This window comes from Triturus cristatus, chromosome 2_1 (assembly GCF_964204655.1).
Source record: "Triturus cristatus chromosome 2_1, aTriCri1.1, whole genome shotgun sequence".
NCBI lineage: Eukaryota > Metazoa > Chordata > Amphibia > Caudata > Salamandridae > Triturus > Triturus cristatus.
In genome coordinates this window covers 266735732-266752596 of record NC_140581.1, presented here as the reverse complement: position 1 = coordinate 266752596, position 16865 = coordinate 266735732, and the positions used below count along the sequence as shown (strand labels likewise).

Sequence of the window (16865 nt, the reverse complement as noted above, 5' to 3'; positions counted from 1 at the left end):
TGGACTGTGCACAGGGACAACAAATGTGCCCTTCATGCAGACTTTCTGGCACTGAGACAGTGCACCCACCCAGCCCCAATACACTAAATCCTGTCTGGGAGGTGGTCACACCTCCCCTTGAAAGGATACCTATTGTGCTGCCTTCCTCTGCTCAAGCTCGTGCCTAACAAAGAATAATTGTGTGTCCTAATGTAACGTAACTGGTGCTATGTAAAGAGCTCTGATACCTGATTGGATTTGGGTCAAGTTCGCGTATAAAACTCTGCAAAAAAAAAAAAAAACGCTTGGCTCAGCAGCAGGAGGGCAGAAAGTTGGTACCGGTAGACTTAGGTACCCCCAGAACCTCGGTTCTGAGGGGAGGAATCATACCTCACACACCAGTTACTGGTGTGGAGGTATGATTCCAAGGTGTTTGACACCAAACACGACATACTTCGCTGCAGTTGTTTTCGAGATAGCATTTACCGTGAGGTAATAATGCACCTCTACCTATATGTCTGGTAGTATCACATACAGCCCGGGAGAATGGTCTCCAAAGACTGCAGGAGCACCCTCTCATGTAAAACTCAGCACCCTGCCTTCAGGATTGTTAAGGCCTGCTATAGTGGTGACTTATACGGTTTTAAGTGTAGTGACAGATCTAGATATAGTGAACCTATATCTCTCGTAAGTGGTGCAAGCACCAGCTTACACAGGCTGCAGTAGCAGACCTGAGGTTCCACTTTGCATGACCTCTCATGGGTGGCATAATACATGCTTCAGCCCATGGGAGGCCTCTGGGGTACCTATGCCCTGGGTACATGTATAACATATACTAGGAACTGATAAGGGTACCCCAGTATCCAATCTGGAGTTGTACCAAAGTACATACATGTCAATTTAAGGGATAAAGCAGATAGGCTGGGGTCCTGAATAACAGGATCCCAGCCAGACTAGTCAAAACTGTGGGTGCAAAAAGCAAAAAGTGGGGCTAACCATAAGAAGCAGATCCTACTTTCCTATTCATATGATTATTCTAGAGCATGTTTCTGACATTAATGTTCCTTCATAACAAAGCAGAGGTATTCCCAACTGTGTACAATGGTGGTATTACCCTTTGAGTATTCCATTCCTATTAGAATTAATTGGGAGACAAGGTGCTAGGTGTCATGGGTCATTATGCCTGTCTCCTATTTCTAATCTGTTGTTTTGTGTGTTCTATTGTGGTCCTACTAGGTAATACTTGGGTGGAGCAGCATTGTTGGACCACCTAGCTCCGTCAGTCAGTTTGTGATTATGTTCACATTAGCCAGCAGTAAATCTGAATGAACAAACGCTTTTATACATCACACTGCTGCCCCAAAGCCTATCCCGGCGCTAAAGGAACTAGCCTCAGTGCATGCCCTCCAGTAGATATCTACTTCCATACAGTAAAAAGCCAAGTCTCAAGTCTTTTTCAAAATATGGTCTCAGAGTAAATGAGGCAGAGTTCACGAGGGAGCTCAATCAAAGCCTTGGCAGCAACAAAGAAAAACTTTGCTTCCCCTATGGGCATGCTTAAAGCATGGCATGGTTAGAAGAGAGGCAGAAACAGAGCCTCTTACGGATCCAGGACTAGAAAGATACACTGCCCTATGGACCAAGGATAAAGCTTTGAACAAAATCAGCTTCTTACAGGGCAAATAGTGCTGAGCTTTCAGCGCCGATGAAGTAGAGGCAGAAGAATCCTTGTGGTGCATTTTGAACCAAATGCAGGAGATTGACCAGAACTTCCGATGCTCCTAGATAAAGAGCATTTGCGTAATCCAAATGCAAGGTGATCAAGGCATGGAACACCACTCAGCTTACCTCCAAAGGCAGGAGGGGAAGGAATTTCTTAAGGGTACATAGCAATGCAAAGCATTACCCGACCACAACAGAGATCTGCGGCCTCATGGAGAGAGTAGTATTCAGTTTCAAACCTAAGTTTTTGACCACTTAGGATGGAGGAGGTGGAGCAGGCAAAGCAGAAGGCCATATGACTTTCCAGCAGTTGGACTTGTGAGAGCCAAATGGAATAATTTTAGTTTTTCCTGCGTTGCATCTAAGATGACTACTCTACATCCAGTCAGAAACAGCATGCATGAAGCCTGTAAAAAATGTCGCTATAGAGGCATGGGAACGCTCAAAGGCAAAGAGCAAGTCAGTGTTGCCAGCATATGAAATGATTTTGCATCCAAATGGCTCGATGACAGAAGTTGGGGGAACATAAAGACATTAAAGAGTGTAGGCCTAAGCGAGGAGCCCTGCGGAACCCCTTGGTTAACTGCCTTAACCTCTGTGGAGAAAGAGGGGAGCCAGACTAATTGACCCCTAGCCACGAAGATGGATTTACACCAGTTCCACACATTACCCCCCACGGCAGCTAGATGGTACAGGAGGATAGAGTGTGGGATGATGTCGAAGGCGGCAGACAAATCAAGAGATATCAGAGCTGCATTCTTCCCTGACTAATATTATTTAAATATTAATATGGTCAGAGATCTCCAATACTGCAGATTCTGTACTATGACGGGGGCGAAAGTCAGATTGACTGGGATGTAACCACTTGTGTGGCTCAAGATACTCCGAAAGCTGAGTATTGACCAGTTTTTCAAGCATTTTTGTAAAGACAGGCCGCAGAGATATGGGCCTATATGTAGGAGATGGAAACTAATTAAGAGGGCTGACAACCCTTCCCTTGATTGTCCTCACCCCATGATGAATTCCCTTCCTTAGGCTCAGAGAAGGGTGCAGCTTGCTGTAGCAGGTAAAACATGGGCAGAAGGACCTCAGCTCTCTGCTGAGGTAGCAAATACGCCTGGAATTGGCTGGCATTCCACAGACAGGATAGTTGACGCTAGCTGTGGTCGTGACACGGAAGGGGGCAGACAGGCTTGCCTTAGGAGCCCCTTTGGCGTGCCAGCGGTGCTCGCACTGCAAGAATCCACCGCACTTCCATGCTGCGGTGCAGCGGTATCAGTTCCTCCCAGCCTCCTTCTGAGCGATTAGAGCACAGCCTCACCAAAAATGGTGCCTCTAGTTGTCTTGTGAAGGTAAGAATAGCCGCAAATAGCAGCACGAGTAACACTCTGTATTCACGCTTCTCAACAATGGGGGGGAAAGGCGCAGCGAAAGTAAGTACAGTTCTGAGCTAAAATATGTTATTTTTAAAACGAGAGCACAAAAATACACAAGGCTTAAAATAGTATTGAGCATGGGGATCGTTCTGACCTGCTACTGCACCCATGTGCTGTTTAAATGGACTCGTGGCATTAGCTTCTTCCAGCCTCCTGCCGAGTGACTGGAGCCCAGCCAGTCCAAAAACGTTGGCTCTAGTTGACTCGTAGAGGTAAAAATGGCCGCAAACAACAGAGCGAGCAACACCCTATATTCACCCTTCCCAACAAAGCGGGAAAAATTATATAGATCATGTGAGTTCTATTGCAGTTGATCCATGTTGATATCCTCTTGTTTGTCTGTTGGGAACTTTAGTTTCTTGTATCTTGTTTCCCCCAATTTGCAAATAGAAGAGTTATGGTAGGTATAAAAGCTGTCACATATACCCGGTTGTGGGTATATGTGAATTTAATTGATGATTGCTTTAGTGTTTCTCAGTAGAAACCGATGTTTGCACAGTGCTTTTCTGAATACATGGTGACCGGTATTGTAGGTTGTAATTAGTCTGATCAGTACTTTAGTAAATGTTCTGGTTACTGGTGATTTGTCCTGTACTAATGATGACCGAACCACTCCAGAAGTCTTTTCACTTGCTTTTTCCAGCAAGAGTTGGCTGTAACCTCTTTTTGATAAGTGTTGTATGATTTCTTGAGAATCGGTTTCGTAATCTATGTCCTTACTGCAGTCTTCTTTTGTGTGTACAAAGTCCTCCTCACAAATAATTCTGATTTACGTACATGTATTGGCCAGAACATGGATCTCTTGATTGGAAGTAGTTCTGCAAACAAGAGCCCGCTCCAGCTACCTGAAATTAACCTATTATGCATGTATTCTTGCCTCTAAGGGGCTATCCAGTGAATTATGTCACAATATGTCTCAAAACCAGAGATGACATGATTAAACAAAGGCATATTCTTAAATGTCTGTTGTTGCTAATTGTCAGCTGTTTTTGTACACTAAGGGGCCCATTAGGATGTAGGGCTGATAGCCACCGCCCGCATGGCGGTGGCGTCCGCCCTACATCCTTCCCCGCCCACCACCCATTTCCCCCGCCATATTAGTATGGCGGGGGGACCCCGGCGGACGGAAAGACCGTCCGCCGGTTTTCTGCCAGTCACACAGGTGACTGGGCGGAAAAGTGGCCTGCTATGGTGGCGTTGTCTGTTAGACACCGCCAACCATATTAGAAAGGCAGCAGGAAGCTGCCTTTCCGTGCATGCGGACAGTGACTTCGGGGGCCCGTTGCGGGCACCCAGGGTGTTGGGGGGGGTGGAGGGTGCACATGGGGAGTACCTATGGTACCCCACAACATGCAGTTTTACCATTGCAGCGGGTGCTGCTGAAAGCACCGCCCGCCGCAATGATAAAAATGCGTGATGCGCCCGCCAGTGTGGCGGGCACATCCTAATCTCCCCCACGGGACCGCCGCACATATGGTGGCGGTCCCATTTTCTGTCCGGATGGCGGGCGGACAAAGTCTTCCCGCTATCCTAATGATGCCCTAAATGTCTCCTTAAGTTCTCTCTATGCATTTTCTGGAACTTTTTATGGCCTCACATACATTTCAACATTATTGCCTTTAAATGTAAGACTAGAAAAGCAGGAAGGAGGCACTTCTTCACAGCTACAATACGTTGGTCCTTCGGCAAAGTAGCTGTGAGATAACTTGCCCTCAACGGCAGCAGCTTTTGTAACTTGCCCTCATGCAAATGGTTGTTTACTTCACATTCCTGGTAAATCCTACACAGCTTCAATCTAGCCAGCAACTATGCACTTTGAAAGTTTATGCAATGCTTGTATCTGCTGCATGAGGCAGAAGCCTCACATCATTAATCCATGAAGGACTGCACAGTTTGTCAGTCATGAATATGTGAAAAAGAGGTTCAATTCCAATCTGTGTGGTAGTGTGTACATTATTTGTGGTGGCATTGGGTTGCTCTGTGAAAGATAAAGCCGCATTAGCAACATCAATTCCTTCCACCCAAGATGGTCATTCTAGGGACTAGAATGCATTGGGCCAAAACATAATATATCAATGTATGCTGGTGACAACCTCCTGGTCATGTAGAATGGTAATAGCAGTTGAATCACTCTTATAAGACATTTCTTATGAAAACACAAAAAGGAACATTATCATTACTTTTAACCAGCACAGTTAGAAAACACAAAGCTATTAACAGATCATGAACTACATCTTGGTATACAGTTTAGGAATAGATTTCACAACTGATTTGGATGCCCTGTCTGATTCGACTGTAACACATAAGTAAATTAATTCAGCATTGAAAGCTGTGCCTTCGGACGGGTCTTCTGATGGTGGAGATTCTTTGCCAGCTGGTCAACATTGTAAGTGTTTTTGAATCAAGGGCTGGCTCAGCTGAGGTATTGAAGTAGGGGCATGTACCAGAGCAAAGAGAGGTTTATGAAAACACAAATTACAGTAATCTCTGATATTATTTATATTTCAGTTTCAGCACTGACAGAGTTCCACCAACATATGCTGTTGCTTCTCATATAGGGTCTGCTGGCTCAGTGGATTAAAGCAGCCACTGCAGGGGCCTGTGTTCTACCTCATGGTCATGGGTTCAAATCCCAGCAGGTCCACTCAGCCTTTCATCCATCTGAGGTCAATAAAATGAGTACCAATGAGTTGGGTAACAATAAACATCTGTTATTCAGCGCCAGGACACCTAAGGGTAATTGTGCGCTTTACAAATACACCTGTTATGTTATAGAGGATTGGACAGAATTATCACACAAAGAGCTTTTCAGTATTCATGATATGTATATATGATTATTTGGAAAGGTCTATCAACTAGTGGAGAGAAATTATCCATTGGTACATAATTTGTCTGTCTTTTGTTGGGCAAAGCAAAAGTTGTTTTATAGGAAGTCACATACGGTTTGTCTTAATGATGAGTACTATGTTTAATACAATGCCATTTGTTTAGCTATGTCACTTCATTTAATCATTTAGCAGCTGAAACTGGTTGGCCTAAAGAGAGAAGTGTATCACAATTTTATTAGGGCAAAGGACAGAATCAGCCAGTGTTTTTGCAGAGGTAATAAATCCGCCTAAGAATGCAGAATAAATCACTGTCTTGCTGAGTGCCATTTAGAGAAGGCTGGCTTGCCAAGCAAAGAATAAGTGGCCTCGCCCTTAGTCTGATAACATTCTTTTGGTCAGAGAGAGTTCAGCATGTTGCAATAAGACAGTTAATTTCTGACCAATTCTGCCTGCCATGTGGGGTGCCTCAGGGCTCCTCATTGAGCCCTACATTGTTTAATCTTTATGTCACACCACTGGTTAGGCTGATTAAATCTTTTGGGCTCTCGTGGTGTCTTACGCTGATGATACCCAAATTGTGGTATCAATATCAAGTGATCCTGAAGGCACTGCCTTAAGACTCAATGCTTGCATGTCTCGAATAAGTAATTGGATGATATCAAATTGTTTAAAGCTCAACTCTGATAGAACGGAGGTTCTGCTCCTGGGCTCAGATGTTTCATTTTGGTCTCCAAGATGGTGACCACAGGAAATGGGGGCTGTCCCTGTGCCAGTCAGGAAAGTGAAGAACCTGGGTTTTGTTTTTGATAACAAACTCAACTTTGAAGATCAGGTTAATTCCCTTACATCATCGGTATTTTTTATATTAAAAATATCAAGAAAACCTGCACGTTTATTCCTACAGATCTTCAGAAAACGGTGGTTACCTCTCTGGCTCTATCTAAATTAGATTATGGGAATGCCCTATTTATGGGGTTCAGAGATTCCTTCTTAAATTGCAGATGCTACAGAATGCATCAGTTTGACTTCTGTTAGGAATCCCTGAACATTAATCTGTGTCTCAGGCCTTGATCAAACTACATTGGTTCTCTGTGGCAAAGAGGAACGAGTTCAAGGCCCTTTTGTGACCTTAAAGGCCTTGCACACTATAGGCCCTGGCTTTTTTCAGGATAAATTCATCTGGTATGTTCCATCCAGAAACCTCAGATCCTTGAAAACGAAGGGCCTTATTAGAATGTCGGGGGGACTTTCGTTCTGCCGACAACGTTGCAGAAAGGAACCGCCCGACTGCACTATTATGAGGCGACAGCCCAAGGGCGGTCCCAGACATTCATTTCACAATGAAAGCTTGTGCAGCGGGCAGAAAAAACCGACAGCACAAGCTTCCATTGAAAACTGTATGCCCTGAACCATCCCTTGTGGTGCCTGCCACATAGTGCAGGGATGTTTAGGGGGGTACCATAGGTGCCCCCAGGCCCAAATACAGAGGGCCAGGGACCAAAGAGGGCCCCCAATGTCACTCTCCACCAGCCTTTCCTTGTCAGAAAGGCCAACATGGAATGGCTGTCGGAAACCAACATCATAATCCTCATGGCGGATTATGCAGGCTTTCCGAAACCACGTCGTAATCCCCCTGCAGGTTTAAACTCCGCCCCCCATTATCCTAATAAGGCGGTCGAACTTTAAACCTACCATGTCAGGCAGAAAGCCTCCGACCGCTGGTCAGAGGCTTTCCACCCAACATCTTAATCAGGCCCTAAGTGCTTAGCATAACCAAGGCTTAAACAACCATATTGGGGTGGAAGAAACTTTCTGTTGAGGACAGCAAAACTATGGAACTCTCTCCCTATTGATCTAAAGAATTGTTCAGAGCTCCTATCTTTTAGGAAATCTCTAAAGACTTGGCTTTTTCATCAGTGAATAGATCCAGTCAGTGGTCTTTATTAACATGTGCAGCAACACCAAGACGCCCAAGGGCATTCAAGCACTATATAAAATTAAAGTCAAATCCAAATCAAGATAAAAGTGTTAGTTGTATATACTCAGACAACAACAAAACTTTGGAATCCTAGGAACCCATGCAATTAGGCACTGCAAGGGACCCTACATTAACCTCTTCAATGCCTATGACGAGCTGGTCTCGTCATGGGCCGCGGTTGCGCTGTGCCCATGACGAGACCAGCTCGTCATAAACCCCGCCCGCTAATGCAATGGCCGGCACAGGGCGGGGAAAGGGGCGGGCACTGAAGGGGTTAAAAGAGCGGATAGAAAAAAGACATACAAAGATATTGTATAAGTGCTGCGGATGGTCTGATCATTTTGTTAGATGATGTCCTAGTTTGTCACAGGTGGTCGCAGCCACTCCCATCCAACTCTAGTCTAGAGCATTATTGTCTGCCACTTCTACCCTTTCTCAGGGCTTTGCCATGTAGGGCTACCCAGTTGTTACCCCAAAAGCAAAAGCTGTGGCTGTATGCATCAGAGTGGCAGGCTGCAACAGCATTCGTGTATCCATGAAGGATCCTGGGATTCAAGGATCTACTGCAGGATTCGAGGATTCTAGAGTCTATAGCAACTGCACTTAGAGCATAGCTAAGTGACTGGCTTTCCTTCCCATTAATGAGAGGTCTCTGCTCTTTACATGTGTTTCTCTGCTTAGGCGTTACTTTTCACATTTGTTCCTAGCTTTTCAATCGAGATTATCTTCAAGCCACATATCAAGAACATTTTCCCAGAAGCTTACTGTTTGCAGCACTTCTTGGGAAATCTCTTCTGCATTGTCACCTCAAAGACTTTCCTTGCGTGCGTGGAATTACTGAACCTCTCCTAGCGCTATCTTCTGAGACCCGAGGTTAGTGATAGAGAGGGAGAGTTAGATATTGCTTGTTAGGATTGTGGGACTCCTGTTGGGCCGCTGTACTGTCCTCTGCACCTACCTACTGGGATGCTGCCAGGATCTGAAGGTGGTGCAATAATGACTGTCTCTTGGCCTCTGCAGTGTTATATGTAGATTCTGTGTGAAGCTTTGTTTGAGATCTGGGTGTCAAATAGTGGAACATTAACAACTGCTTTAGGACATCGGAAAGAGACCATTCTCCTGGCAATGCTTTCTGCTCAAACAAGACCAAGGCATTTTGCCATTTATATTTTGAATGTCGACCTTAGGGCATCAGTTAATAAAGTAAATCTTGTTATGTCTCATTTCCTGGCGAATGCTACCATTCATGCAATATCAATATAAATGACAAAAGTAACATGTACTTTTAGCTGAAGTAAGAGCAGAGAATAATAGTAGTCTTGTGTTCTGTTTAGTATAAAACAAGTCAGTCTCTCAGAAAAATCTGGGACAACCTCCATCTGACGGGAAGAGCATGTGTTACTGTAAACCATCAATGTCTCTAATGTGTCTTCTTTCATTCCCCTTTCCCCTTTTTGCCATCAGTGCCAAGCACAGCCTAGGGCATGTTAGACACTGTTGATGGGGAAATAGACTAATATTAATAGACAGCACAGTATATATTCATGATGGTGAATTGCTTTACAGCTGCAGAAAGGGGCGGGTTGCAAACTAATCTTATCATCTACACAGAAGGCATATTTATGTCTGAATTAATCTTAGCTATTGGTAATTACTCAGGGCACAGGCGTCAGTGCCATGCGCACGGTGCCATAGGACGTAAGCAACACCATACAAACTAGGCCCAGATAGAATTAAACTGATTTGGTGTTGCTTGTGTTTCTTTCAGAGGGGACCTGATCTGGCAGTTCAGGCTGGATTTTTCCAATAGGGAGCAGATCCAAGACTGATTTGTATATGGCTGGTTCCTGTCTGAGGTGGCATGTTGGGCAAAAGAACAAAGAACTGGATTGTGGTCCAGAGTAATTATCAGTGGCTGAAATTAATTCAAGCAACCCACACATCACTTTTATGTTCTCCTCCTTTGTGTGCAGCGCGGTTTTGCCATGGACCCTGACGTGCAGCCAAGCCCTAATCCAACATCATACGCACCCAACTCGGACTGTGGACTTTTGGCCTGATCCTGAATTCAAACTCCCACCTGCGTCTACGCAAAGCCTTTGGCCATGCACAGCAAGTGCTGGCTTCATGGCCTGGTCCACGGCCAGGTCTTGCGCAACCTCTTGCGCAAGACCCAAGTATACAGGTAAATCATTGCATTATTTAAGTGTTACAAAGACAGTGGCAAGGCTCACATTGTTACCAGGTCAATTAATGACTAAACAGTGCATGTTTTATTCCACAAATAGACCGACGTGATGGTCCCATGAGTTTTGACGTGCCACTTGCGTAAAGTAGACATTCCAAACCTTATGGTCATTATGAGGACTGGTAGTACTTTATAAGTGCATCTGAGAAGGAGCAACGTGAGTGGTTCCCTAAATGGCAAAAAACGTCAGTGAGAAAACCTTTGCTAACTATTAGGTGGAAATGTAGTGTTGTGAGCATGGAAAATCTGAGGGCTCACTAACAAAATCGAGTAGGAGGGAGTTGTAGCAGATGGCCATCGCTACCCTGCAGCTGCTGTAGAATGGGTAACCTAAAGCTGTCAACACAAAATCTTCATCTTCTGTCAGCCAATCAGATTACTCGGATTCTCAAATCCTTCCAGTATGTGAATCCTGCATTGGATGCAGGGAAATAATGCTCCCTCTTTCAATGGGATTTTTTTTTTCATTTTTGAAATTCACTGCCCTTGGAGGATTCGAAGATCTGGCTTCTCCAAGGTCCCATCAATTAATGGTAAGGAAGCCCCAGCCTCATTGACCCGTTGAAGCCTGCTTGACGCCTATTTGTAAAGCACATTATCACCGACTTTTGTCTGTTTTTTGTTTTTTTACCTTTTCAGATTTGCTATCCTTGTTTTCGGCCTCGACATTTGTGGGTTTGTGGGACCTGTTGCAATATCACACTGAAAACCACGGAAGAGCATAAACACACGGATAAACAAGATGTACTGTACCTTCCTGGGCTGGGACCCCTTCGCTGGTTTCGAAGTGCTCAGCCTTACTCCAGCCACTCCAGCTGCCCTTAAAGAAATTCCCATTTGGCTTGGAGCGAACTTTCACCTCATACTTTGCACCTCGTGCCAACTTTTGCTCAAGTAAACGAAATGGAAGAAAGCTGAGCTCTTCAAGCTAAAATGAAAGGGATGAGATTGAAATGAGTTGAAGGGTTTAATTAAGGAAATGCATGCAGGCAGACGTGTGGGAAGCGCTATGCTTTCAACATTGACTATTGCCTCATGAACTTTGCCCTCTGCTTGGTATGTGCGGCAATTCACAGACTCGAAAACACATGCTTTAGTATTGGATCTGCTGAATAACCAATCGAATTGATAAACTGGATTTCAACAGGTTACCTATGTCATTGTACTGCAGGGCTTTTGTGGATGTGGTTCTTTTGTGGAGGTGGTGGGCACTAGCACTCCATTTTTTTTATTATAGTTGACCCAAAGCAAGAGACCCAAAGGAAACATAGTGAGAACAAGCATTGGTAAATGCATTAGGTTTCGCCAATGTGATTAATAATATATTTTTTTGTAGTTGTAAGTTTCAGATTGGTGAGCCGTTGTGCAATATAAGTTACTGTATCTCCAAAAAAGTGTTATGACTTGTTTATTGAGAATATATATTGTGCAGTAACTGGTGGTAATAGAATGCTGGGTGATTAGGTAGAGGGCGGAAGACAAAGATAACAAACATGCAGCTGGCAAGCCCACTTGAAATGGAGTTCTCTTCCTAAAAAGGTACATCTGGGATTTTGCAACATGTGAAAAAAACATTGACAAAGCCAAAAGATCTTGCATGGCTGAAACCTATTGGCTTTGTGTTGAAGTGGGTTCCATCCAATAAACACACGCAAATGGTTAGAAGTAACAATCCATTTATTAAGAAAGAAGTATCCAACTTAAGGAGCCCATCAACCAGTGTCTACCCAGTTCTGCTGATCCAAGATAACTGCCTAACGTTCAACCGTCCTCCAAGGCAGGAACATAGAACTTGGGAACATGCTTCGAAGATGCACTCGGGTTGACATGTCAAAGAAAGAACATTCAGTGTAGAATACAGAATATGGGAAAACATGACATCACACTAAGGATACCACACTTTGTCAAAGATTTAAGTCCAAGACAGTTCCGAGCATTTGTACTGATGATTTCCAGATCACCTAAATGGCTGCATTCGCTTACCTCGCTGAGCTAGCTTAATATCACTTTATAAGACAATGAAGCCTACACATGTTGGTGAGCTTCATCCAGCTGTTCTAAGTGTGTTTCATCACAGCATTCTTATGGTGATACTGAGCCCTGGTCATCATTGTGTATCATAAACACCAACGAACAACAACAATATACACATTTCACAAGTGTTTATTTATTCTTCCAAATGATATTTAAATTGCATCTCATGTCCTAACACACTGGTGTGGGTGCTCGCTCAAGTGCAGTGACAGCATGGAAGAAGAAGGAGGCCTCTGATTGGCTGGGTGTGGGGTGGGGGTACAACTTGGGTGTGATATTTATGGGGGGAAGGGGTGGGATAATGGAGGCGGCATCCTAACAGCTCCACTTTGTTGTTGCCGGCGTCCGCCACCTGTCTCCAAGTCTGGCACCCAGAGCGGGCAAACTGTGAACCATCCCTGTTTTATGATTTTGAAGCTTGAGTGAAATATGAATCAGGGGCTAAAATAAAAACACACCTAAGCAGGAGGAAATAGAGCTTATGTAGCTATACAACAGCAGTGCTGCTACACCATGGATCAACGACCCAGTGCTCACCTCCCCACAGTGCATCTGGATCCTGTTGATGTCAGCAGAAATGCCATGTCCTTAAGTCAGGGCTGAGCAAGGACCTACTCTGAGAGCTGTCACTCATGGTAGAAAACCCTGGGAAGGAGTTGCATAGAAACATTTTCTTTTCCAGCCTATGCCTGGGCAGCGATAGGGACAGCTATATAAAAATCCGGCCATGTCCCAGCATTAAGGCACTGACAGATCCCAACATCTGTGGCTTGTGAAACACACATGAATGCTTTTTTTGATACATGACCAATTCAAGCATCATTGTGTTATTATGTGAGCAGCCTGCTAAGAGGAGCATTCCGCTCCAGGGCCACAGCACTGGGGTAAAACACAGTGCAGCTTTATTTATAGCAGCTGATTGTGCAAGACAAGCAGAATATTTAGAAGAAAAACATTCTAACAGTGTGAGGGGGTTGGAAAGGGGAAAGCAACACGACATTGGGGTGTGGGACAACAGACAGCGGGATGAGGGCAGGGGGTGGGGAGACAAAGGACTGCTGTAAGAAGATTGGGGTTGGGGAAACAACGGACAGAGGTGGGGGACAATGAACTACATATATTGGGAGAAGGCGGGTGTGGAAACAACAGACGGTTGTAGTAGAACAGGAGGATTGTACAATAATGTAGGGGAATGCTGGAGTGAGGGAGAGGGACTGTAGACACATGCCCTCCATAAGAGTAAATGTGCAAAAGTTTTAAAAAAAAGAGGGTCAACTCATGATTGGTATTGTGGTATAACAACTGCGAGGGGAAAGAAATCTTTGCAAGAGCATGTGCTGGTGCCTCAGTCCAACCAGAGCTCGAGCCGAAGGTAGGCTTCACTGTATTTCATGATAAATACACTGGGGCATATTTACAAGCCCCTTGCGCCACTTTTGCGTCACTTTTAACATGGAGAAAAGTGGCGCAAAGGGCTTGTAAATATGCTCCACTGTCTGCAACTGCTGTGGGAAATCTGTGCGCCGGATATAAGCGAGGGCGGCCATGGCGAGAATGGCGTTTACAAGGGAGAAACTCTGGTGTGAGCTGAAGAAAATAAAGGGGTAAACCCATCGGACACCATGCTATGATAGAGCATGGCCGGGATTAAATAAAGAAGGAGGCAAGAGCCAAGGATGTCATCTTGGCAAACGAAAAGCGCTGGTTTATTTAGGAAGGATGACTAGACCGGCCAAGGAGTGGGAGGAGAGTGGGAGCGCAGATGGTGTGCATTAATGGTTTGTCCTTCTTCTGTATCAATGCGTGTTGTATAAGAGAGGCTTGGAAGAAGGGCGTGTTTACGAGTTCAGTTTCTGCTATTACTGAATTGAGATGAGGGCTTGAAGTAGGTCTACAAGAGTAGTGGGCGGGGTGGATGGTGCACAGGGACCGCTGACGTACAGCTGGAAGAGTTACCAACGGGATACTCATGGAGGGTATGAGATATGTCATGGCAGAAGGGCGGGCCCATCTGTCTCAATTGTGCCCACCTCTACATTCAAGACCTTGCAGGCAGCTGTCCCACCAGCTTGTTTTCTTTTTCTTTTTTTGACAACTGTAATTGTTTAATAATATTCTTAGCCTTCTCATAGACTAATTAGCTGTCTGCTCTAGTAAGAGCTTTTGAGGACACCGTTTTTCACCCGAAAGTGTTCACCTACCAGCACAAGAAATTTCCTGCTGTGACTTCTGCAAGAAGGTAAACACAATCCGACCAGTGCTCATGAATTACAAATCAGGCCTGAGACTGCGAACTAGAGAGTTCGGATGCCCGTCAGGGCACTCTTGATGAGCCGAGAGTGGTCGCTCATTGAATCTGTATTAGTTAGGACATGAGAGGTTTCAGTCTCACTCACACTCAGCTTCAGCCCAGACTCGCCAAAAACAAACATAAGACTAAAAGAGGTAAACACATGCAGAAGCAGCAGCGCTTCACAAACACAGTGCTGAGAGTCCAAGAACTGCTCACTTTGTACAGTTATTAAAGTACTGGGTGCACTCAGTTTAGAGAGGCTGTTTTTCTCCCCAAGTCCCTACACTCCTGCTACAGAATGTATTCTTAGAAGAAACAAGAGTAATGAAATTGAAGAGAAGGGGCAGGAGAGAGGATGTGGCGTTGACAGCCAGAACTGCCGACCTTGAAGCTGGGTTCAAGCCTTGGTGTTGGCTCACATGCATTATGTACAGTGATTAAAGTACTGCTTACATTAGTACACTTTCTATTTAGTTATCTGAACCCACCCTTCTGAGCAGTTACTGTATTTTAAAAACTTCCCTTGATGTCTGAGTTGAGTTTTAATGGCTGGTTGCACTCTATTTGGAGGAGGGGACTGTTTTTCTTCCCAGGTCACCATGCTCCTGCTACAGAATGTATTTATAGAAGAAACAAGAGTAATGAAAGTAGAAGAGAAGGGGCAGGAGAGAGGATGTAGTGTAATGGACAGAATCGTCGATCTTGTAGCTGGGGAGCCGGGTTAGTGTCTCGGGCTCGGCTCACAAGCAAGCTTAGAATATGTGCTAACACAACATTTTAAATCAAAGACATCAAAAAAAGCAGAAAAATGACTGCCAGAAAGCACTCTTTAAATGCGTGTAGTCGTAAGACAAAGCAAATAAATGCTGTGCTGCCTTAAGCAAATAAAAGAAGTTCCCATCAAAGAGGGCGGACGGGAACGAGTACTTGGGCCACGAGAGACAGATGAGAGAAACACACATGGAACAATTGCTCATAGAATGCCTACAACCAATAGAAAAAAGGGAAAGTAAAGTGACAAGCACACAAACCATTAAGAAGTGAAGGCGGGATGTAAGCCCCTTTACAATACAATAGATTTCAAGTGCGGTGCAGTCAAAACCTAGCAGAGAAGGAAGAGATAGATATCAAAGCAGTGTGAAAAGGAGAAAGCAAAAGTAAAAAGAACCTTCCAGTGTGAGATAAAGAGACAGAAATTGTAGGGTTGTGAAAAAAAGAGGAGCAAGACAGAATCAAATAGACAACATATTCAGAATTGTGATATTGTGCCAGGGCTTGCTGGCACCCCATTTAGGTTGGAGGTCTGTTTCACTTTCCACAGACTACCAATTAGGTCCTGGGAGTGTAGGTCAGGTGCTCGGCTTGGAGACATTTGGGTGGCAGCTGTACCACCAGATGATGCCAACTGACCTTAGGGTTCTCTTCCAAACACTGCAAATGAGTCTGCTTAACTCAAGGGAGAAGTAAATGAGTGTAAAATGTTAGGGTGAACAGTTTGAGAAGGGACACAGTGCCCGTAGCCTCATTTCTGTCTGGTTCTGACATCCAGTTTGACCTCTGCCACATATATTGTCCCCTGATTTTATAGGTCAGTGCCTCACACAACTGACTAGTCCTCTGTGTGTATTTACCGAAGACAAATTAGGTCACTTCCTACTCATGGAAAACTTAATAAATATGACAAGCCAGTTGCCTGAATGCCCACTTCAGCACTCAAAACCACAATAGGTGTGGTGGAAATGAGTGTAGCCCTGCTGCTGAGGGATGCATATCAGAATTTGACTCAGAATTGATCAGAGCATTTAAACTCACAGTTTCAGCTTTAGACACCAGATCACTGACACAATATAGAAACCATAAATATTGTGATACCAAAACATTGTGTCAAGAATATCGATCACAAAAATATTGTTTTTCTAGAATAAAATGCTAAGTACAAAAATATTTTAAAAATATCCTTTTACACTAATATCGAACTATACATGTAGCTTAATTGAGTAAAACAAATATTTTTACATAGAATATTAAAACACATACATAACATAACACACACACATATATATGGAAGTGTGTATGTTTATATACACATATATAATATAAAACTATTAAAAAATATATTAATTTTGACATATATTATATTTTTATAATTGTTTTTTAATTTACCAATATAACACAAATACAAAACACATAATAATAATATATATTTAAGCAATAATTTTTTTAAAAAACTCTATAAATAATAAATATACTATTCCCACTCCAATTTATACGACAGTAAATTAATCGTTGGACTGAGAAGGGGTAAAATAAACTATTCCCAATCCAATCTGTGAAATAGTAGGGAAAG

At 43.9% G+C, this 16865-nt stretch overlaps 1 protein-coding gene across 1 annotated transcript in view; it reads right to left on the bottom strand.

The window, feature by feature from the left end:
• The window catches only part of IL7R (interleukin 7 receptor), a 492420-nt gene that overhangs the window by 94631 nt on the left and 380924 nt on the right, over positions 1-16865 (bottom strand). The window contains exon 5 of the mRNA XM_085631005.1: positions 10945-11119. Coding sequence (XP_085487131.1) covers positions 10945-11119 — 175 coding nt within the window. The remainder of the gene's footprint in view (positions 1-10944; positions 11120-16865) is intronic.